This window comes from Cuculus canorus, chromosome 1 (assembly GCF_017976375.1).
Source record: "Cuculus canorus isolate bCucCan1 chromosome 1, bCucCan1.pri, whole genome shotgun sequence".
In the NCBI taxonomy this organism is placed as follows: domain Eukaryota; kingdom Metazoa; phylum Chordata; class Aves; order Cuculiformes; family Cuculidae; genus Cuculus; species Cuculus canorus.
The window spans coordinates 72333482-72356507 of NC_071401.1; the positions used below are offsets into that span (position 1 = coordinate 72333482).

The 23026-nt window shown below is 37.8% G+C and overlaps 1 protein-coding gene across 2 annotated transcripts in view; it reads right to left on the bottom strand.

The window, feature by feature from the left end:
* Window positions 1–23026, bottom strand: part of DHRSX (dehydrogenase/reductase X-linked) — a 170524-nt gene that overhangs the window by 109400 nt on the left and 38098 nt on the right. For both annotated transcript variants that reach the window (XM_054056352.1, XM_054056353.1), the window contains exons 2-3: window positions 21065–21172; window positions 8336–8404 (exon numbers count right to left, since the gene is read on the bottom strand). In XM_054056352.1, the coding sequence (XP_053912327.1) occupies window positions 8336–8404; window positions 21065–21172 (177 nt within the window). The remainder of the gene's footprint in view (window positions 1–8335; window positions 8405–21064; window positions 21173–23026) is intronic.

Sequence of the window (23026 nt, forward strand, 5' to 3'; positions counted from 1 at the left end):
GCCATGAGATTTTTGCATGGCATGACTTCCAGCTGTAAGATAAAAGCTAGGAGAAAGCTTGCAAGATTTTGGGTTGGTAAAAGAACTTTTCAGAGACCTCCAGTTCAGAAGCCCTCAAATGTCATGACAAAGTTTTGAACAGGAGAAACTCCTTTTGTTCTTACATTATTTCTATCTTTCCTCTCCTCCAATACATATATCTCTTTTTTTTTTCCTGATATGCCAGCAGATTCCTAAAGAAAAAGAATTACTGACACTGTATCAGTTAAATGAGATCCATGTTCCAGAAAGCTTAGTAGCTGTAAATTATTCAAAAAAAGCACAAGTGTGTCAGCATAAGTGAGATTGGAGTAGAATGAAAGGAAACAGAACAACAGCAAAACTTGCCCAGAGCCATGGAGATCTCCCACCACAGGCCCACACATTTTTCATGCTTGGGAGGGGAAACACTGAAAGGGATTATTTTTCAACTAGGTCAAACTAAATGTTGGAAAGATTATTTGATTTATTTTGTCTTCTCAAGTTAAATCAATTGTAAAGAGCTACTCCTTCCAAGCAGCCTGAAGCCAACAGTAATCTTGGTAAGAGAAGACATAACGTTAAGATGACTGGCCATTAACTTGAGGAAATTAATCAGGTGCTGTTAACAGTTCATATCCAAAATCTGGAAATATTACCTCAATGTAAGAGGAAAAATCAAAATCCAGATATGTTTATTAGACATCTAGTGATTCTCATGTTGGATGTTTTCCTTAATTCAAGAGTTTATCAGTCTCCTTAGGAGTATTCTTTTTCTTCTTAAGCAAGATTTTCCCACTTATTTTCCCACCACTTATCAGAAAAGTTTATGAAAAACACTGCGGCATTTCCATGTTTCTTGCAAGCCTTTAAATAGGCCAAGAAAGGTTTCAAAGTGCATATGCTCATGCTAATTTCTATTCAGACCATGAAAAGTGTGGGTATTTTACCGTCACAGATGGGGTTTTTTTTACACTGCTCCAAAGTTCTTCTCAAATACTCATTTCATAAGTCTATATTATGGTCAAATTATTGCTGTTCTTACTGCTTTTTGTGCCCAAGAGTCTTATAATGGGCACTGTACGAACACTGATACAGTTCCTTGAAGACCCTGCAGTCCAGGAATCGATGAAAGTTACAGTATTTGTAATGAGAGCTGGACAAACAAAGCAGACAGTGTTTCATGCGGGTTTTGCTGCTAAAATTACATAGATTTACAGAGTTATAGGGTGGCTGAGGCTGAAACACAGCTCTGGAGATTGTCCAGTCCCAGCCCCTTCTTAAGAGAGGCCACCTGAAACCAGTTGACCAGGACCATGTCCAGGTGGCTTTTGCATACCTCTCAGGATAAAGATTCTATAAACTCTCTGGTCAACCTACACCAATATCCAATAACCCATTTGCTAATAAAGAAAAATAGTTTTTCTACTTTTAAATGAGATTTCATGCATTTGAGTTTGTGCCCATTATTGCCTCTGGACCTGCCACTGGGTGCCACCAGGAAGAGCCTGGCTCCTAGCTCATTTAAGAACTCACACATTCAAGGCTTTGATTCTTCGCCATTGAATAATGGCCCTCGGAATCCAAGCTAAGCATGGACACACTAATGCCGGCCTTTCAGAGGTGCAGAAGCTCCTTCTTGAGCCTTGCTGTACTGCTGCAAGGATGGAGCTGACATGGACAGACTGGCACTGTCAGCACACTCAAGTAGACCACATTCTGTTGGTTCACGGGCAGATCACGCCTGGAAGGTTATGCACATGTATTTGAAGTCCTTCAAATACAGACTCTGCGTTTCCCATGTTTACTTCATGCTGATAGTTCTCCATGCTCCCGGCAGCTGGATCCCTAGCACAGAAGCCAACAGCATCTACACAGAAAATATTCTACCTCTTATAAGGTAATTAACTTCTAAAGCCTACATGTAACCCACAGAAGCTAGGATTATATGAAGTATATCTTGGAAGAGAGATATGAAAGCATTCCAGAGAGAAAACAAATTGCATTTTTCTTGGCTTTGCCTTTCAGTATTCACTGGCAATTTTCTTGAGAACAGACAAAGTCTGGAAGTAGCTCACACAAGCCGCCTGCCACTACTGCATGAGCCAGAAAAAATAATAGCATATTAAGGGAGGTGTCAAACCCAGGAGCACCTCTATCTGGCCACTGCTTGACATCATGGCTCTACAGGTACAGAAAAGAGAATCCAAATCGTGTAAAAGGGTGAAATGGGAGCTTTCTGAAATTCCCTTTCTCCAGTTTGCCTTCAGTAGGTCAACATAATCAGCAAAATCCTAACCTCGGAGCTCCAATCCCATTAGTCATACAAAGCTTCGGTGATTTACAGTCAGAAAATTGTTTCAAGACATCTGAAAGGACTTTGTTATTCTGCCTAGAGCTACACCTGTGCCCTTTTTTGTCTCTAAGTTTCAATTAGAAATAATTTAAATAAGAGAAAATCATGTTTCCTAGTGGCAGGGCCTGTTAATGAAATACGTTTCACATTTCCAATGGAAATGGGAATTTAGGAAACTAGCAGGCAGAGCTTGTGCCTGCATTATGAATACATTATGAATACACTATCTAGATCTCCCTAGCCAGATCTGCAGCTCATCTTTAGCTCTGTGAAGCTTATTTGTATTGCTCTTAATGTCTGAATTGCTACTCTGTTAACATGACAACACAATATCTAAGGAGTCTTAAGAAAGACAAAAACCATGGGATTCTCTATTGTTTTAAATATCTGTAAACACGAGGGGAAAAAACTTGCAACTTGTCACACTGAAAGTTAAAAGGAGAAAAAAAAAAGACATGAGCAAACAGGCTTAGTGAATTTAACCATGTTTTTGCATCAAAGTATTACGCAAAACAAACAGAGAAGCAGGACAACAGATTTGCAAACAATTCAGCTAAATTATTTTATCAGAGGGCTCTGGAGATACCTTTCTGTGGATTAAAGCCTTCCCTGCTTAATACGAAGCAAAAGTCACCAGCATTTCTGCGTAAGGGACATAAATGCTATGAGCACAGAAAAACAGTATCAGTTCCTGCATTTTTTTATTGGACTCTAGAAAGGGGTCTTCTGTCCCTTCAGCATGTGGAGGATCTAGTCCTTAACACATTCAATACTGTTCAAGATTCAAATACTTTCATATGGTTTCAATATACTTGATAGAACCTTAGATGACGCTATGGAAAGAAAAGAAATCTTAGTGTTTAGGCAAGGTTCTTATACCCATCATCAAGAAACAAAGCAGAAAAGCTCTAGAGTTCCATGCAGGATTCTGCAAAGTGGTGTTCTCTCAAATCAAGACTTCTTTACTCCTCGCTCATATCACCACACTCTCTTTCAAGATGTCTTCACGAGCCTGGTGTTCAGTTGTACAACTCTGAGTGCAGTTCTTGTCCTGCCAAAGCTAAGGACTCAAGATAATGCACCAGCATGAAAAAAGAAAGCAAATAGATAGAAACTGCTCTATTATTGCTAGGCAACTATTTAAACCAATCCTAACGGTCTTTCAGCAACAGCGGTGGTAGAGAATGTATGTGCCAATGACAGGATGTGGTAGAAGGGACAGAGTAGCCACATCAGGTCTTGCCACAAGCTCAGGATGTAATGCTTTTACACCGTGAATCTACACCATGAAAAGCAAATCTGACACCAGCAAGTACAAACTTGCAAAAGCTTATGCACACGCTTATGCACACCTCTAGAAAACACATCTCAATCACAAATATTTTCTACTATTTTTGACTAGTTGGGTAATCACTTTCATAATGATATCTTTGACATACTCTGTCAAACAAAGAGTCCAGGATTACATTTTTGCACATTTTAAGAAGGCATCGGTCTTTGCTGAACTGGCTTGCACAACTCTGGCCTGCATGACTACTATTGACTCTTGAGAAAAAAAAAACGAATCTAAAAGTTTGGGAATTTGGGAACTCTCAGCAGCTGCCTTCCTCTAGCTTGCAGGGAAAGTCAACAACAAATAGGTCTGGTACAGAGCAGAAAAACGTGGATTGTTTTGTTAAGATTGGTGCCTGACATACAGCAAGTCTCAGTGGAGTAACCACCCATGAATTACTCTGCAATTAAGCTGGACACCTATTGGCTAGATTACCTCTTCTTTTGAGTGAACTCTTCGATCTCAGATGTCTAATAACAAGGAAAATCTCTTTGCTCATTAGCAGCTTATACTGCAAAAAGGACCAAGAGACCTTGTTATCTCCTTATTCCCTGGCTGAGCCATATGTAGCACAAACATCTCAAAAGAAAGCTCTGGGGAAAAGCCAAGCTTGTTGAATGCACACGAGCTGCAGTGTTTTTAAGATTATATAATTCTTCCCACTGCTTGGCCCACACAATCTTGATGTGGGTCAGACTATAAATGACACGATTTGGTTGCCACTGTGTTAACCTCTATGTTCCTCTGACTCCAAGGGAGAAAGTCTCTTCTCCCTTTCTCATCTGGCTTCAAATGGAAGCCTCATGAATTCTGTGGATTTAGTGTGTAGTTTTATAATTGTGGTTTTATTTGAATTGCCGCAAAAATGTTGGGTGAGATTAAACACAGTCTTCTCCTTTTGAAGAGGTCTGTGCTTAATATGACTTTTACACCCTGTTTTCTCACTAACTTATAATTTTTTTCTCCTTTGAATCTAGTTGCAACTTCAGCTTCTATGCCACAATTGTGAAAGCCTTTCCTTGGTACCGTGTTAAGTGATATTTATGCATAAACTTTTGCTAATTGCTGATTCCATTGACATTCACAAACTTGCTATGAAGGAAACTCTCATTCATGTTTATATATTAGTTTCCAACATTTGTATGTTTGTAATCATCAAGCTAAAAACAGCTTTCATTTGCAGAGATATAAACAGGGTAACTGTGGGTAACTGAGTCAGGAGATATGTTCTATTATGTACATGGAAAGATTTTTTCAAGTGTCATTGAGAGCTGAGTTTATCACAGAAACTTCCCAATTCCATAATTCAATGTAGTTTGTTCAGGACTGGTAACTATGGTTAAGGCTACATTAACAAGAGATTTGGATGAACAGACGGCCATTTCTAGAGCTCATTTTGTGCTGGGGACCTGATATAGGCACTTGTACAGGTTGCTGGGACTCAGTTTTAGATAAGCTGTAAGTCTGCTCCTGTGCACTGATGCTATGTTTCTACCGCAGCTCACCTCTCAGGTTAGTTCTGTCCAAAGAGAATCCAGGTCAGGACCTGCGGTGCCCTTCCTGATGCGAACCTGTGCTCAGCAGGCAGGCAACGGTTGAGCATTGCCTGAAAAGCACTCTCCTGATCTAACTAATGCACACACTAACACAGACACACCCCATGTGTAAATTACAGAGACTTACACAATTAGAATATCTCTGTGGTAATCCCATGCCATCAACAGTTTTCCCAGCCATATAATTACTACTATTAACAACACAAGTTCCCAATTTAGCAAATGGAAGCAAGATAAATGCCCACATCATTCCAGCTTCTCCCAGCCTTATGATTCAGAGAGCAGCAATCTGTTGCCCTTGGTCTTTTGGAAATAGTGCCCATATGATAATTTTAACAATGCAGCACTTATTCTGGTCTGTTATGGATATCTGAGGGCTTCAATTGCTTTATCATGGATGAGGCTCTGATGGTCAAGTGAATCAGGTTTATCATGCCCTGAGCACCTGCACCTTATTTTCTTCCAGTCAGCTCCCTACGCATTTCCTTGGCTTTATACTTAGCAATACGTAAATCATCCCAGAAACCCAAAACCAAGGAGGACACCTAGAAATCAGCAGGGAGAGGAACCAAGGAGGTTTCTGGTGGAGTAACATGTGACAGTGTGGGTGGTAGGAAGAGGTGATATGATATACTGCTTAGATTTTTCCATGTCCTTCAGTATATCCACCTTGTAGGGGAAAAGTCGCAACTGCTTTCCTCTGCAACATTCTACCATCCTTTGGCACTGGCTCTGGTTTGAATGCTTCCAGCATGGGAAACCAGGCCTCCTGCCCCCCTTTATTCAGAAATTCTGTCAGTCCTTTCTTCATGTCTTGTCATGCTGCTGCAAAAAAAAAACATCACCTTTGCCTATAGCATTTTTACTATTATCTTTTATCTCCTTTGAAACTGTTAACATGTTATTGGTCATCAGCTGCTTCATAGGAATCACTTAAATACATGCTTTGAATCTCACTTGTCCCTGAAGTAAGTGTAGATTATGTCAAGCAAAACTACTTACCCTTAGACAGCAGACAGAGCCCTAGACAGACAAGGGGCCAAGACACAGAAGGATCATATTGCCTTAAACCCCCTGTAATTACATGCATCCAACAAGCCTGGTCTTTTCCTAGAGCTGTCTCTGGGGTTGTTTTTGTTATGTATGGCTCAACTAGGCAAAAAGGAGAGGACAAGCACTCTTAGTCTCTTTTGCCATCTTACCTGCTAATAAGCATGGAGATTTTCCTTTTTATTAGAGATCTGAGATCTAGATAGGAAACTGATAGCACTCACTCATATAGTTTGTCTACAGTAAAAGAAGAACAGCTATATTGTCCCAATCTTTGATCACGCTGACTACCCTGAAATACTGTTTCAAATAGATCTCCTTCAAGAATCCAATATTCCAGATGGGAACATTTTCTATAAGCATGTTTTGGTTTTTTTATGTGGGTCACAAAAATATGCTCAAAAATAAAAGGCAGGGGGGAAAAAAGTTCAAGATAACTGATCATGGTTTTATGCAGTGACTAAACAGATATGGAACTGTAGCTTTTGAAAAGGTGATATGTTTGCACAGCCTAGTCTTGGGCACAGTATCTGCATGCACATCACATTACCATGCAGACTGGAAATTCATCAATAAGCACTAACACAGGCTGTTGCCCCAGACTCACACAAAGCCTTTGCACAGGATAATGTACTTTCAAATACAAATATCCCTCAATCAGTGAGAAATTCTGAAAAGGCAATACCCTTCCAGTTTTAGTCCAAATCTACCAGAACCTGAGATTACTAAAGCCTCAGTCATTATAATCAGAATAAGGAACAACTTCAGTCAACTTCAGATACAATTTCAGCTTCTTCAAACTACCATCTGTATCTTGACAAAGTTTATAACTGAGGATTGGAGTTTATTCCATTCAGAAAAATCAAGAAAGTGTGGGGTGCTAGAAAAGCCTGTGATCACACAGATGTGAGAAAATAAGACAGATCCTGGTTTATTCAGATTCACGCAAGTCACATGATGTAATTCATTCCAAATGGTTTTGGTCTCTGTACAGAAACTTCGAGCAAAATTATTTAAACGATGTAATAATTACCTTTTTCCTTTCACGATCCTTCTGACTATGCCTTAATTTATGATGCTTTTAACTAGCATACATGTATCCTGGAGCTATGATGGGTGCACATTTATTAAAGTCAAAAGATAAATCTTAATGAAAGGTTTTTTCAACAAAATAATTAACATATTTTGATCATCATAACCGTAATTATTAGAAGCACAAAACTAGAATCAGATCTCAGGAGAAGCCATGAAGATCCTAAATAGGGTGGAGTAGCAGCACTGCCCTATTATTTTGCCAAGAAATTATACATCAAAGTGGCAGCAGTGAATCATCATACACTACTAGGAACTACACCCACTGAATCCAAGTGGTAGAAATATTAGATGTACTATCCTTCATCATTAATTGCATTTAATAATTGTACATCTGATAGAATGCAATATGACTTTTTTTAACGTTACCAAGCTATGCTGTCCTTATGCCTCCCCCAATGTGTTTGCTCACCAGATTAAAAGAAAAAAATGGAAGAACTGAAAAAACATAGGAAATTTGCTTTGATATGAAAGGTCCACCTATTTTTGAGAAAACAGTTTTATTTTCTGAAGGATTATAAGCTCTTAATCTGTCAAATAACCCAACTGGGCAGCCTTGTTCTTCTAGAAATCTCTTACCCTATCTAAAATTTATAGGAGGCAAAACCAGCAATGAAAAAGAGCACACCCACTCTTATCTCCTGTCATCCTTCCCTCAGCAGAAATTACTAGTATTCTGATTTTCTGCCCAGCTACTAAATCATTGTGCCCATGCACATGCCCAGGCAGACTGTAACTTGCAGGCAGCCTTTTTGCAATGACACATAATAAATAAATCAAACGAAACTGAAAACATTTAAAAATAAAAATTCTACTCCTTTTACCCCTGTGTCAGATTTACCTTAAGAATTAGTTTCCTTCATATAAAACAAGATGTCAGCAAAAAGAAAGGAACAAAGAGTTCCTTAAAAAAAGTATATAGTACAGTACCTTTTCCAGTCAAAATTTCTTCTTGTATTTTCCTCACCGCTTCTTGGCCTTCACTCTCACTGTTTCCAGCTGTTACAATACAGCAAATGGAAAATTAGTGATGCAATCAATTTAAAAAGAGTGACTATAAATATGCCACTATGAAGCTAAGCACATTGAAAATACAGTACGAAATTTTAAGTGAAAGTCAGCAGAGGTTTTTGAAGAGGGCTGTACAAATGTGCTGCTATTCACACAAGTTCTGCCTGTTTATCTTATTTATTCATACAAGATGTAACCATCTACTGGCTGGACCAGCTAAACTGAGATGCTACCAAAGCTTCACTGTAGGTTAGAGCGGACCCCTCCTTGCTCTTTTTCCAAAATGAAGAATTTCACAGTTGGAGGAACGTCCCGATACCCTGGGCCAAATGCACATGAAAAATTTTACCAGTGCTAACAGAAAACATAACTGAACATCCAATAATGTCCTGTGTGCCATTCAGCTTAGGTGGACAGTTAATAATTATCTGACGTTTGTTTGAAAATTGTTTTATAATAACTTATACCAAAGGAAAAAAACACAAGCATGAAGCAAAATATTGTTCTTGGTAGTACAATATAATTCTTTTAAATAACATTCCCTTTATCCATCCACAAATATTTTCCATAGTATGACACATCAAAATAAATATTTTTATTATCTAAACTGGACATACCGATATTTCTTTCTAATTTCATGAAGTTGGCTTGTCATTTTCCCAATCATATAAACCTCTATCTTGATTCCTATGGAGGCTTTATCTTGTGCCCATCTGTAAGTGTTCTGCCCTGTCATTTGCTTCAGGTTTTCCATTTTTTCTTCCACTCTTTTTTTTTTTTTTTTTTTTTACTAACAGTGAGTCAGCTCTATCAAAGATAAGGAAAGAATCACAGTATCACAGAGTAAGTTGATCTTAGAAGGGATCTCAGGAGGTCATCTGGTTCAACCTCCTCCTCACATTAGCTAGTATGTGCTCATATTTACTTCAAGATGTTAGAACATGCTTTATAGTACTGTTAACCTGGATTAATTTGATCTTACAGATAATGTGTTCAAAAAGTGGGAGTAAGCCCTTTAAGATAGATCATGTCAACCCTCGGTTGCACTAGCTCAGAGCCCTGAACAGAGATTTTTGGGACAACCTGATGACTTTGAGGAGATAGGCTAATGCATTCTTTGGAGGATGGAGTTTTTGCTGTGCTTCTGCAGTAAAAAACAATGATTTGCAACACATCTTTGTTTTCATGATATACAAGAAGACTCAATATTTACATAACTGTAGCCAAAATAAAGACATTTATCATTACAGACACTGGATAGAAAATAATTCTCACACAAAACCTAAAGTCTATTCTACACTGTTCTCTATGAATTTCATTAACTCTGGAATTATATTGCTCAGACTGACCTAGGGAGAAAGGGGAAAAAAAAAAAAAAAGGCACACAGACATCTGCAGTATTTTTTTCATGTTGTTTTTTCCTCCCTTTAAAACCATCCAGACTTGTACAGAGCAGAAACATTCAGTGTGATGCTAATTTCCAGATATAGAAGCAGCATCAACAAACAAACCCTCCAGTGAAACTGCCATTTCTGGAGAAATCTGCACAGCGGTTATAGGCAAGGGATCAATTTTCCTCACTGTTTCACCTCAAGTGATGTACTAGAGTAAGATTTCAAACTCAGTATGTTATTATGCCAGACAGAGTTAGGCTAGAAACAAAAATACTTTGGTGCCAATACTGTGAAGGTCTTATTTGATTCATTCAGCACTCCTCATGCAGAGAACAGGCTTATTAAAGCCTCCAGTGTCTTGATTTAACTCTCAGTATGTTCACTTAATTTGTTCTTTTAAAAGAGCTTGTGTTCACAACAAAATTTAATTTGCTTTATTTTGCTGTTATATAAATGGTTATTCATTAAAACTTAGTGTCTTCCAAATGAGCTCATTTTATTCATATTTGCATATTTTTCACTCCAGACCACCGGGGAAAAATAATTATTTTGCTAAGCAGTCACTTAAAATATCTGTTTCCAGTCTATTTCAACAGCCAGATTGAAAACCAGATTCTGGAGGCTGGAGTATCACAAAATTGAAATATCCTTAGTGAAAGCTGCGGCAGTAACAGAGGAAGCTTTTGAAATACTTATTTCAAAGAAAATCCTGTAAGAAAGAATAAAGTCACTGAACAAATTACCAAAATCTTTATTAAAAAATCAAAGACACAAATATCAGAAAGATACATTAAGACTGAGAGAATAATCTACATTTCTGAGTTAGCTTAAGCAGATCAGCATCCCTTTGCTGAGGAGGGGTGGGAGAGAAAAGGGACACAGCACTGTTCTACTGCTCCTCTCCTAGTACATACTTCTGGGATCCTCTAAGCAAAGTGAGAGGTAGGCATGAAAAAGAACAATCTCCTTTTAAGTGCTGCATTAATTATCCAAAATACACAAAATAATTTTAAATCACCAAGCTAATACGATCAGCTTTAGGTTGGAAAAATTAAAAAGTAATTTGTATCTTCTTGATGAAGAGAGGTCACTGAAGAGCACAACCTTCAAGCATACTCAATAGGAGTACAGTGCTCCAAACTAAATAAGGGGCCAGTTTGCTACACAAGGGTCAACTTCTTACCACCATCAGTCAGTTTAGATCCTCAGTAGCATATCTGTAGTGATTCTTTTAAAAACTTTCTTATACACTGGAGAATCCTCTGGCTGGACTTTTGCCAATGATTCATTGTTTTCATACATTCAACATGCCAGAATTTATCCATGCCAGAATTTATCCATTTTAAGCTCTACGGCATCTGTAGTGTAAGATCTGCCTACTTTGGATTCAAGTGGTTTGAAGGGGAGGATAAGAAAGGGAAGACAGACAATGTTTTTATGCAGTGAGAGAATCCAAATAAGAGCTTTGAGAAAAAGGGATTTGGTGTCTTGAGAGCTTAGATTGTCAAAGTACGCAAAACTGTAATAATCTTGCTTTTCATGAGAATTTAAAGTGTCTATTGGGAACTCAAAATAGATATAGTTGCCTCAAGGACTGTTCATGCAAGCTGCTCAGTGCCCTGTCTGATGTTTTTCTTCTACTTTGTCCTCACAGAATAGTGAAAAATTCAGGTGAGACTTATTCAATAACAAAGCTGACTTCAATCAATCCTGAAAATAAAACTAATAATATAAAAATAAATTCAAGTCTGAAAGGGTGCACCTGTATGAAATAAGATGTTATTCTAATGGCAGGAAGAATTCTTAGTAAAATACTGAAACTCCTGTTGAAATAAAAAAAAAATATGGAAAATAGATTTAAATACAACTTTTAGTTAAAAAGAATTACACTCCTCTTCAACATCCATCTACACAAACTCCACAAGCCAAAGTACATTCATCTAAAGCCTCCGCAAAAGTACACAGAAAAATTTTTATCAGCAGCAATAGGCTTTGGATGTCACCCTAAAGGTCAGGCTCTGTCATCTTAATCACTTTAGATCCTAACTCTGAAAGTTATTTCAGGGATTTCAATAGAATTATCACAGAGGATTGCTTAGCCTGAATAAGGATGGCAAGAACACATATCATAGAAACCCAGCACAGCTGGGAAACATTTATGGTCTTGCTAGTTAAGGGGTCCTACATCTACACGTACTCTTTAAACAACATTTTTAATTTCTTTGAACATGAAATTATCTACAGAAGAATAATTGCTATACATGCTCATCATTTATGTACAGAATTGATCCTGACAAAAAAGCAAGAATTTTTCCAGTTGTTGTTTTACGAAAATAGAAATTTGCAATCTTGACGTTTCAAGGGAAAGTACCGCAGGGCATTATAAAGAAATATAAAATAGCCTATGAACAATGATACAGCCTACTGAGGTTAGGATTGCCTGGAGAGAATAAACCCACAAATTTGAAAAGCCTTTGCTTATCAAAGTTAGCAGGGGGAGAATTACCAAAATTTCAGCAAGGTAACACAAAACGAAAACACAAATAAAACCTTTTTGAGATGAACGCTGAGAAGATGTAAACCACCCAAGTCCAGAGAAAGACCTGACCTAGAGAAAGACCTGGCCTAGAGCCACCTTTTGCATCAAGGCACCCTGTAGCCTGTGATAAACCCTGCTCCAGTAAATCCTAGGAGGGGAGGCAGGGATGAGTTGCCTGGCGGCACAGCATGCTGCCTCCCAGTCCCCCGCCTACACCTCAGCCTGCAAGCGTGGCCCCCTTATTCACCACTGCCTGCACAACCTGTCTACCTGAGATAAACATTCATGCCTTATTTTATTTAGCCATAATTACCTATCAGTTAATCCCTGAAACAATGAACAACTTTCCAGGGTTCACAGCCTGCCTTACGGCCCTCCCCACACCCTTCTGATCACTTCAAGTAATCAAGTTTAAAAATGGTGCCCATGAACTCTAATGCATATGTTCATTACCAGGAGAAGCTTGGTGGTATGGTAATAAATGCTGTATAAAAGTATACCATTTGATTAAGGAGTTGCAGAGGGTAATGGTTAGGTGTCTTTGTGCAGCAGAATTTAAAAAAGATTCCAACTGGAAATTTGAATTAAGGTGCCTCCTCAAACCAGCATAACCCTCATTATGATTGAAAGGGAACTGATTTCATTGGAGCACCAGCCTGAAGACAGGGCTTGCAAGGGCACTCAAAGCCTCAAGAGAAAAAACAAAGTCTTATCAGATGTTATTACAAGGATTATGATTTTGTAAGTGTGCATGGCACTGCACAACACATAGCATATGCCTAAGAGAGAGGAATGACTGTCCCCAAAATGCTCTGATGATGACAAATTTGAACTCATTACAATGAGTGTTTTTTAAAAGAATCTATACTGTTTTCAATTAGAACAAAAAACCTTGCTTGGGAAAAAGGAATATAAGTCTTGGATCTCACTCACGAAACTTCTATGTCATGACTTTGTTATTCAGTAAAGCTGGTGACCTGGTATGAATCATAGACTCATAGAACCACTAGGCTGGAAAAGACCTTTAAGATCTTCAACTCCAACCACAAAAACGTTGAGAAAGTTATACAAAGCTTCTTTATTTCTAGCAATACCACACTTTCTTTGTCATCCAGTTCATCATACAGGAGCAAAACTGAGTAAGGAATAGGACATTGGTTTGCAAAGAGAAAAGCAATCATCATTCTCACCCTAGGTTTCAGCTACTGAGCTGTTCCAATGAGAATTTAAGAATGACCCTGTTTATCAAACCAGAGATACAAGTGTTCTGTTTCCAACAACAATCTGTACCAGGTGTTTAAGGAAAAGTGACATCATTAAGTCTAGGAGTAGTATTTTCCAATAGACCCTCCCAGGAGCAAGAAGTTTCAGAGATTTCTTGAATAAATTTTAACACAGCCTTTCAATGAACCTATCCTCCACTACTTCATCCAGTCGCACTTTAAATTCTTTCAGGCACTTGGCCCTCAAAGGGTTCTGCGACAACAGGCTCTGTGATTTAATAACACACTTAATTACATTAAAAAGGTTGTACTTCAGTAGGTTTTCCTATTGTTATTATTTTGTTGGATGTTCTCTACTTTGTGTACAATAAGACACAGAATTACCACCTGTCATTCACTTTCTCTATACCATTCATAATTGCATGATCTCACACCCCAGCCATCTTTTTGCGAGTGGAAGAACCTTTGTTTAGTAGCTCTACCTTGGACAGAGCCATCCCATCCTCCTCACTATCCGCCTTGTTTTTTTCCAGTTCTACCAGACTCCTCCTAAGTATTCACAACAGGATGAACCAATGCTTTCTACAAAGGAATAGTGATGCTTCTTGTCCTGTTTTCATCTTCTTTCCTGCTAAGTAATAAGATTTAATTTGCCCTTATTACTGGCATTAAATATTGAAGACTTTCTGCAGCCAGATTTCAACAGTAAATCACTTTTTTTTTTTTTCCTTTTGAGGGGCAGTAGTTAATTTTGATCCTATTCCTGTAAGTATATAGGTGTGGCTGGTTTTCCTTGTATGCAGTATTTGCATTTAATGGCACTCTGTATTTATCCATTCCTTCATAACCCAGTCATTCAATATTGTGTGTTTATTCCCCTTTCTTCACAGCAGTTAAGATTCCACAAGGTACCTCTGGAGACCATCCAGTCCTATCCTCTGCCACATCTGTTTGCCTGGCACCATGTTCAGACAGATTTTGAGTATCTCCAAGAATGGGGACCCCACAACCTCTCTAGGCAGCCTGCACCAGTGTTTAACCACTCTCAATGTAAAAAAAGTGTTTTCTTATGCTTAAATGAAATTTCCTGCTTTTTGGGTTGTGCCCATTGCCTCTTGTCCAGTTACAGGCACCACTTAGCAGACCCTGACTCTATCTTCTTTACTGCGTCCATCAGGTATTAATACACATTTATACAGATTGGTCCCCTTGAGCTTCCTCCTCTCCGCGCTGAACTGTCCCAGCTCTCTCAGCCTCTCCTTGTATGCCCAAAACTCAAATCTTTTAATTATCAGCAGTCAAATTAATTTGACTATCCTAACCATATTTGTGCGAAATGCATCATTACGGTTGGACTTGATGACCCAGTGGGTCCCTTCCAACCTAGTGATTCTATGATTCTATGATCTCACTGTTCACTGTTTTCTCTGATTCTATCTTTTATAAATACACTGCACATATGTTCACGGGATCAGCAGTCCCTTTGTTCCATCCCAAAGCTCACAAACAATTCTCAAATATTTTCTGTCTCCTAATCAGCTACTAATCCACAAGAGATCTTCCTCTTACCTGAAGACAAGCTAGTCACTTTAAAATCTTTCGGCATGAACCTTGCCAAAATCTTTTGAAAATGAAGACTAAATTAATGCACACAGTAGCTCAGTACTTCAAAGCATTTAATAAATGCTTGATGAAGAAATTAACGAAATATCTAGAAAAAATGCACTAACTCTTCCCAAACTTATTATCACATATTTTAGTGTATTTTTTATAATGCCTGACATTTTTTTCACACTCAGTAGACTATGCACAACATCCTTCCTAAAACTACCCAACACTCATATTTGCTTACTTTGCACTTCTCTTATACTAAGGATAATATAAGGTCCAATGCAGAAACTATTTCAGAAATACTTCTATGCTATTGAGGAATTTTCGTTTTAACCACAGTGCCTTGTTTTAAACTATTTTAATTTCTTTTCTGATCTGTGGCACCATATTTATACTGAGTTTATAATAATCCCCATAGTATTCATGAGCACTGTATCTTTTTAGCTGCTCATTTTACATAATTCTTTTAGAAGAGGCAGTGCACAGTGGTTGCCTGTACAGAACACATTTTCAGATTGGACTCCAAGCTCATTTGGTTGTTCCTCATAAGGATGCTTCCCCTACCCTTGATTAACTTGTTTTCCTCTAAACCCTTTAAACGTTTTTCCTATCCATTTTGAAATAGGCAGATACAATAGAATCAACACAGCATTTAAGGTGCTGTCACACAAAGGATTTATATAGTTGAACTAACTCATGTTTGTTTGCTCCTTTTTCTAACAATATCTAATATTTGGGGGTTTTTTTCAGTAAGCTATTGAGCTTATTGTTTTCATAGAAACTCTATTTAGACACCAAGACCTTCCTCGTAAGTGATGATGGTGAACACAGAAGACATTATTTCTTTTTCTGGAGTGAGGATTTTTCCCCATTTCCATCACTCCATATTGATCTACACTGAATTACACACATGTCTTTTAATACTCAACTTCTTATGGTCTTCCTGCAATTCTTTACACACATCACTGTTCTTTCTTACACTGGATAATTTGATACAATTTGAAAGACTCATCACTTCCTTATTTATTTGGTCCTCCTCTAATACTGCATATTGAAAGCACAGGTTCTAACACATATCCTTGTTGAACTCCCGTGGTAACATACTCTCTACTAAGAAAATAAATATTTATGTCTCTGTTCTGTCGTAACATGCCATGTTATTGTACGAATGCAATGGTATTTGTACTTATTCTTTTGGCAACGTAGTGCCCTTAATAGCGTTAAGAACTGTGCTTTAAGATTTCTGGAAATCCAAACAAAACATATCAGTCCAAATCTCCCAAATTCACATGATGGTTGAGCTCAGTTAATCAAAGTATTCTATTACGCAATACACCTGCAATTGATTGAGATACATTTCTACTTGAGATTACTAACCAAAAAGAGAATTCTTGTGCTCAAAGTGTCTTTTCAAATGACTATCACTATTTTAAAAATAGTTTCAGATGCCCCAATGAACACTGCAATGAGTTTGCTCATAAACTAGTAGTTTTAAACCCTGCCAATTATAAGATAAATTAATAAACAAAATCAAATTCATTTTTCAGAAAGGAAAAAAAAGTCTTTTTTAAAACAAGGACAGTGACATTTTTCAAACAGAAATTAGAGACTAAAGTGTTTGACAAAATTCTTATGGATTTGGAAGGCTGCACATGGCTCTGTGTGGCTGTGTGCACCTGCACGTTGTATCAGCAACTGAACACACTGCAAGTAGTTTTTAAAAACCCTGATTAAAATGTATTGATATATTAAAAACTGAACTGAATGACCATTATAAGGCAATCTGCATACATTACCTTAGTGTTAATGGAAAAGGAAGCCACTGCCCAGTTTTGAAAGGCTGGTAACATTTTGACACTTCCTGACTAACTCTATAACACTTCCAGGCCTAAAAAAAATGGCTAAATTTAGGAAGACAAATACTTTTCTAGAAAAAAATTATAGCTCAAGTAACTCATATATCTATGTATAGTGAGAAAAGACTATTAAAGCATCCCATGTAAATTTTTGGTAATTGAAATTAAATAGAACTGTTTTTGAAAATGAACAATTTAATCATCTTGATAGGATTTAATTATTCTTCTGAAGTCACCTGGCAGCATTATACAATATAAGAATCATCTGATTTATAATGCAGGAAGTCCTGCTTGAAAATTGGCAACTGATGTGAATGAAGAGATGACAGAAATATCTCGTTTGGTCTCCTGCAGGGCTCACAGAGATCATTCAGAAGTGCTGAGTCTGGTGATGGAACTACATTTATTTATGCCAAAACTGCATGGCTCAAATAAGTCACTTGAATATATATGCATATATATAAATATAATGAGACTGTTTCCTTCAGAATGTGAGCCTGTCTTAGAAAACTGTGAAACTGATATTCTCAGACACTAAAAATTGATTACACTGTCCTGAACCTGGGATTTTATACCAAGCAACATACATGTAATATTGTCAAGCTGGAAATCTTTTGATTTTCATTCACCATTACCAGACATGATTATCAAAGCTTCGATATTAATAGCATCACACATTTTTTTCTGGTCTTCTTTTATTAATGTACTAAGGGGAAAAAAAGGGAAATATCTAACTGAACCTTGCTTTAAAGTCAACAATTTTAGTATGCACTCACAGAATCCTTTAAAATAAAGCCCCAGTGACGAAGGATAGAAACAATATCAAGAGTTTATGCTTCTAATCAGTCTAAATTTAGACTCACAAAACTGTGGCCAAAACTGTGAACCAGAGCTACATTTACTTGGTTTTATGAGAGGGTGGTCATAAAAATGACTGGCATGTCTTGATTTTCAATGACCTTATTATTATCAGTACATTTATTAGTATTTGCATACAAGACACCATCTTCAGTACCAATTACTGGTCAGTAGGCACGAAAAACAGTGTGTCATTTACTTTCTGTCTCTGAAAATGAAATTTCAAGTACCAAACTGTGTAGGAGAGAGCAGGAACTCCTGATGTGGCCTGACTCTCAACACTCACCACTGGCGGTAGTTTTCCCTACAGGGAAAACACTGAGTGAGCACACTGCCTTTTCATACTGTGCCTATTTGTGTTCCACAAGGTGATACGCTTTCTACTTGTTTGTTTTCCTCATTCCATTGCTAGATTGGATTTAAAATTAAGTTACTTCAAACATTTACTCCCCTAAAATGTCAAAAGGAGTTAAAAATGGCATCCATTACAAATAGTGAATCATCTTCACATCAGACATTCAGGTTTGACTCATTTGCCCGCTGCAAGGATATAATTCTTTATTGCTAAATATTCCCATTACTTAGTCCCTGTAATGGGAAAGAAAGATTCAGTGAATGAGCAAGACTGACAGTAAACTACACATGAGTTTCCCTTGCAAGCCTAAATTCACCTAACATCTACATTTTTTTCACGTATGCCTATATACAAATACAGGGTGAAAAGATTTCTAGAGTAGAAAGCTTGAGCACACTTGCTGTGTTATTGGAGGCTGGAATCTTTGCTTCCATGACCTGAAAGCTGAATGTGCTTATGTATGCCACTGTCCCTGCAGGTATTTTAAGCATACTCTGGACACTTGGGGCCACTAGTTAGTAAGAAGGACAGAAGGTTGTTGCATTTAGTGTGCTTTTGAGACTCTTTTAATCTTGCAGCTGGGACAAAGCCTGAGACTATCCACTCTACTGACAGGGCTTCTTTGCTCTGAAGAATTTCACAGGCAAAGAAGAAGGCTGTGACTCACCGGGATCAGTGTTTAGGTCACAGTTTGCCTGAAAGAATTGAATCAGTTGAAAATCTTACTCATCAAATGCTTCCTATAATTAATTTCATTAATTTACATTTGTAGAGATTTGTAATGCAAATATTAAGGTCGGTACAACTGAAGAGTGAATGGAAGTGTGAGTATATGTAAACACCAGAAGAAAGGGCAGCGCAAAGAGGTAAAACAATACGCTTTATTGAAAAGAAAGGGCACGTTTTCAAGACACTGTTCCTATGTTGTTTATGTCAATGCCATAGCACAGAGGACTTCCCAGCAGATGACAATACACTCTGCCACCACAAGGATAACATCCAGGTTGTGGCATATCATCTATACCATTACTCTTGCTGTTATCACGCTCAGAAAATAGGCCATAAATATAGACTATGTACTCCAGGCGGGGAAAAAAGTACTAAGAGCTAATGATTCCTAAAGGACATGAAAGATCTGTCCACAAACTATTCTGTCATTTCTTATCAAGAATACCCACAGAGACAGGATAAAGTCTCAGTAGGTGGTGTTCCTTTTCTCATGCTGCACACAAGTGATGATCCCCAGACCACGTAAGCACATGCATCTCAGTGCTTGTGAGAGTATGGGTGTGAGTGTGAGTGAATAAGATCTATGAGGGGTGACAGTGAGTTGAAAAAAAACAGCTTATTTAGAGATTTTGTAATTCCATATAATCTTCCTTTTCCTAAAGATGTCACAATAAATTTTGTTACATGAAAACTTTAAATGATATCAAATAAGTCTTCAGAAAAGTAGCAATGCTGTATGTTTCCACGACCCTATGCAAAGAGGAGAAAATTGGCCTTTTGTAAATTTTTGCAGTTCACTTTAAACAGGAAAAGCAATCTCTTTAATGAAATATTAATGCTAGCAGCATTAGCTACATCTGGATACATTAACTACATCTAGCATCTAGCCACATACAGCAGCATCTGCTTGCATTTTGCAGATGCTTGGTTTTGACACATCTATTAAAATGTATGAGTAAGTGGTATTCCACATAACACCTGTACAATTCCAGGACAACTCCATTAATATTACTGACTGTACTAGACTAAAAATACATGGCTACTATGCTCGTTTGGTGTGTTGTTTTGGTTTTCTTTTAAATATGTGTATATAAAGAGAGCACATTGTGCATAAAACCTAATTAAAATGGCATCACCAGCTTGCTGGATCATTGCGAAATACCAAAATTCAGTGGCTTTATGTGTAAAGGTTACAGAATTTTAGGTAAAAATCTAGTTAAAGAAAGATGAAGGGAGCAAAATGTAACATTTTAAACATATGAGTATTCATGATGTTACATACAAATTTGGCAGATATATTACTGTGTATACATATAGTATAGAAAGCTTTAAATTAGAGGAAAAAAAGTCTCATTAGTACTGCCCGTAGTAGAGAGCAGAAATTGTGTGCTCATGACACTTTTGAAGTTACTACAGAAATTCACCTGTCCTAACTTCAGAAGCCTCAGTCTAACATAGTCACTTTCTGAACTCTTTATTATCAATGGAGAGAAACAGGCACCTCCAGAAGGCGAGTTGTAAGTACAGCACACCCCAGACTGATAGGAATAAATCTCTCAGGGTATACATTTCCTTGCCTTGCCTACAAAGGCCACCTACAGTGACAAACTGGAAAATAATTGTGTAATTTTTACATGGATTAACTTATAAGGGCTACCTCTGCCCTTAAAACAGCAGTCCGCCCCCACTACACACTGGAACATTCCTTCAAGGCTTTCTTAGTTTTTCTCTTAATGAACACGTCCACTTTAACACTTCACTCCATTCTCAGTAACATGATAACAAAATATTTTTGTACTACTCATATTCTTAAGTGGGTTTTTTTATGACCTTACTGTTTACTTCTTATATAAGGTAGTGCAACTCTTGCAAGTTTTGCAGAAAACAAAATTGCATACACTTTTTGTTAAGATCTTGCAAAGGAAAACATAAATCAAACCTTTATTTGTGCTAAATGCTAGCAAAACTCTCTCCTACCTTTGTCTACCATGTCTTTAGTTATACTTGAAAAAAAATACTTCTTAAAAGAAAAATAATTACTTCCTGAGCAAAAAATATATTAATATTAAGAAAATGACCTTACCTATTATAACGTGCATGCCAAGTCTTGCCAAATGCTTCACAGTTTGGTAACCAATTCCTTTAGCACCTCCAGTCACTATAGCAACCTTTCCATTTTGTGTAGGGAAAACTATATGAATAAAAAGAAATATCACAAGGTTAGTTCACAATAGTAATACAATTCAAAAGTTAAGGTGTATTTTAAAGAGGCATAAACTTCAGACCACTCAAGCCAGGCCAATAAACAATCTTGGAAGAAAACTCTGAATGGAAATGAAAATTATTAAGCATCCACCACTATTCAATGTGCTACAATTTTCAGTATTAACAGCTCATAAAAGATCGAGGTTGATGACATGAAAGACAAACACCCAGTTCAGAAAGTTTCTCATTTTTATTTGCATGCATTTTATCTTCCTGCAGTAATTTATTCCTTCAAATTTTCACCTTAACTACATCACAGAGCTAGGTGGCAGCTGTTACAGGTCAGCTCAGGGATGGCTTACTCCATGAGTACAGGGAAAAAAATTCAATCAGCAGCATATGACGCTGAAAATATCTTGAATGACGAAGGACAGGCCTTTACCAGTAACATGGGGCAAACAGCAAACAGTTCAGTCAAAGACAATGCATCTGAGGATGTGGCTGACGTAAATTACATGCATAACTGAGTGGTCTCCATGTTGCATATCTTAGAATCATAGAATTACAGAATCACTAGGCTGGAAAAAAACTTTGTGATCAAGTCCAACCATACCTGTCGACTACTAAATCATATCCCCAAGCACTTCATCTACCCACTTTTTAAATACATCCAGGGATGGTGACTCAACCACCTTCCTGGGCAGCCTCTGCCAGTGCCCAATAACCCTTTTGGTGAAGAAATTTTTCCTAACGCCCAGTCTGAACCTCCCCTGGCACAACTTGAGGCCATTCCTTCTTGTCCTAAATCACATGGTCCTGGTCCCCAAAGGATGGAGGGGGCAAATTTTTCGCATGAGAACCACCACCTGATTTTCCTACCCACCCCAGGCCTCTGCTGCAAAAGCCAAGCATCCTCAGTGCCCGCAGCCAGCCCCACAATGCCCCCACCCCAACAAGTGCTCCTTAACCTAGGACAGCACACAGCCGGATGGGTAGGGCACAGCCCTCAAACCTCCTCTAGAAGAGAGACCTGCTTAGACCTATGGCCTATGCCTCGTGCACCCCCAAGCAGTCCTCCAACCACTGACTTAAGTGAAAAAGTGACTGCTGGGATGGCCCTTGTGGGCTGGCCACAATCCCAAATACGAGCTCTCATGGTGACTGTAGGTTTCCCAGCACACGCTTCCAGGGTGGAGGGAGCTCTCCCACCAAAGGAATGCAAAGGCTCTTTAGTTTACATCAATTAGGTCAAATATGAAATAAGATTTTTTGATAAGGTGGCAAATCTTTCATGTGAAGCGCTGTGCAGGCGACCAAGATGAATTTATGTTTGCTTTTTAGAAGAAGATGCTATATATTTGTACAGGGAAACAGCACTGAATATTTCATTTTGCTGTGGTGTAGTGTCCATAGGCAATGTTATAGATAACAAATGTTAAAAAGATGACGCCTTTCATCTATCAAAAGGCTTTCTATTTTGATTTCTAGGTTTTTAGGGGATTGCTTTGTTATACAACACAATCTCATATTTCCTGTGGATATGAAACACAGAACTGATACTGATACTGATACTAGTAGCTTTCGGCACAGCAACTTCAAAAAGGACTCGGATTTCACCTTTTCTGAAATACATAGTTCTTTCTTGCATGATTCAACAGGAATTTCTGTTCTCTTCAGGTGGCGATATGATTGTTTGCAAGTATTTGAAAGTTAATGCGTATTATAGTGATAAGTATGCATGTCCTAATACATATCATCTGAGCTAAATAAAACTTAGCCAAGAGCTTTTCTAAAAGCCTTCAGTTTAGTTATAAGCAGTCCTGCAGTTTCCACCAATAAT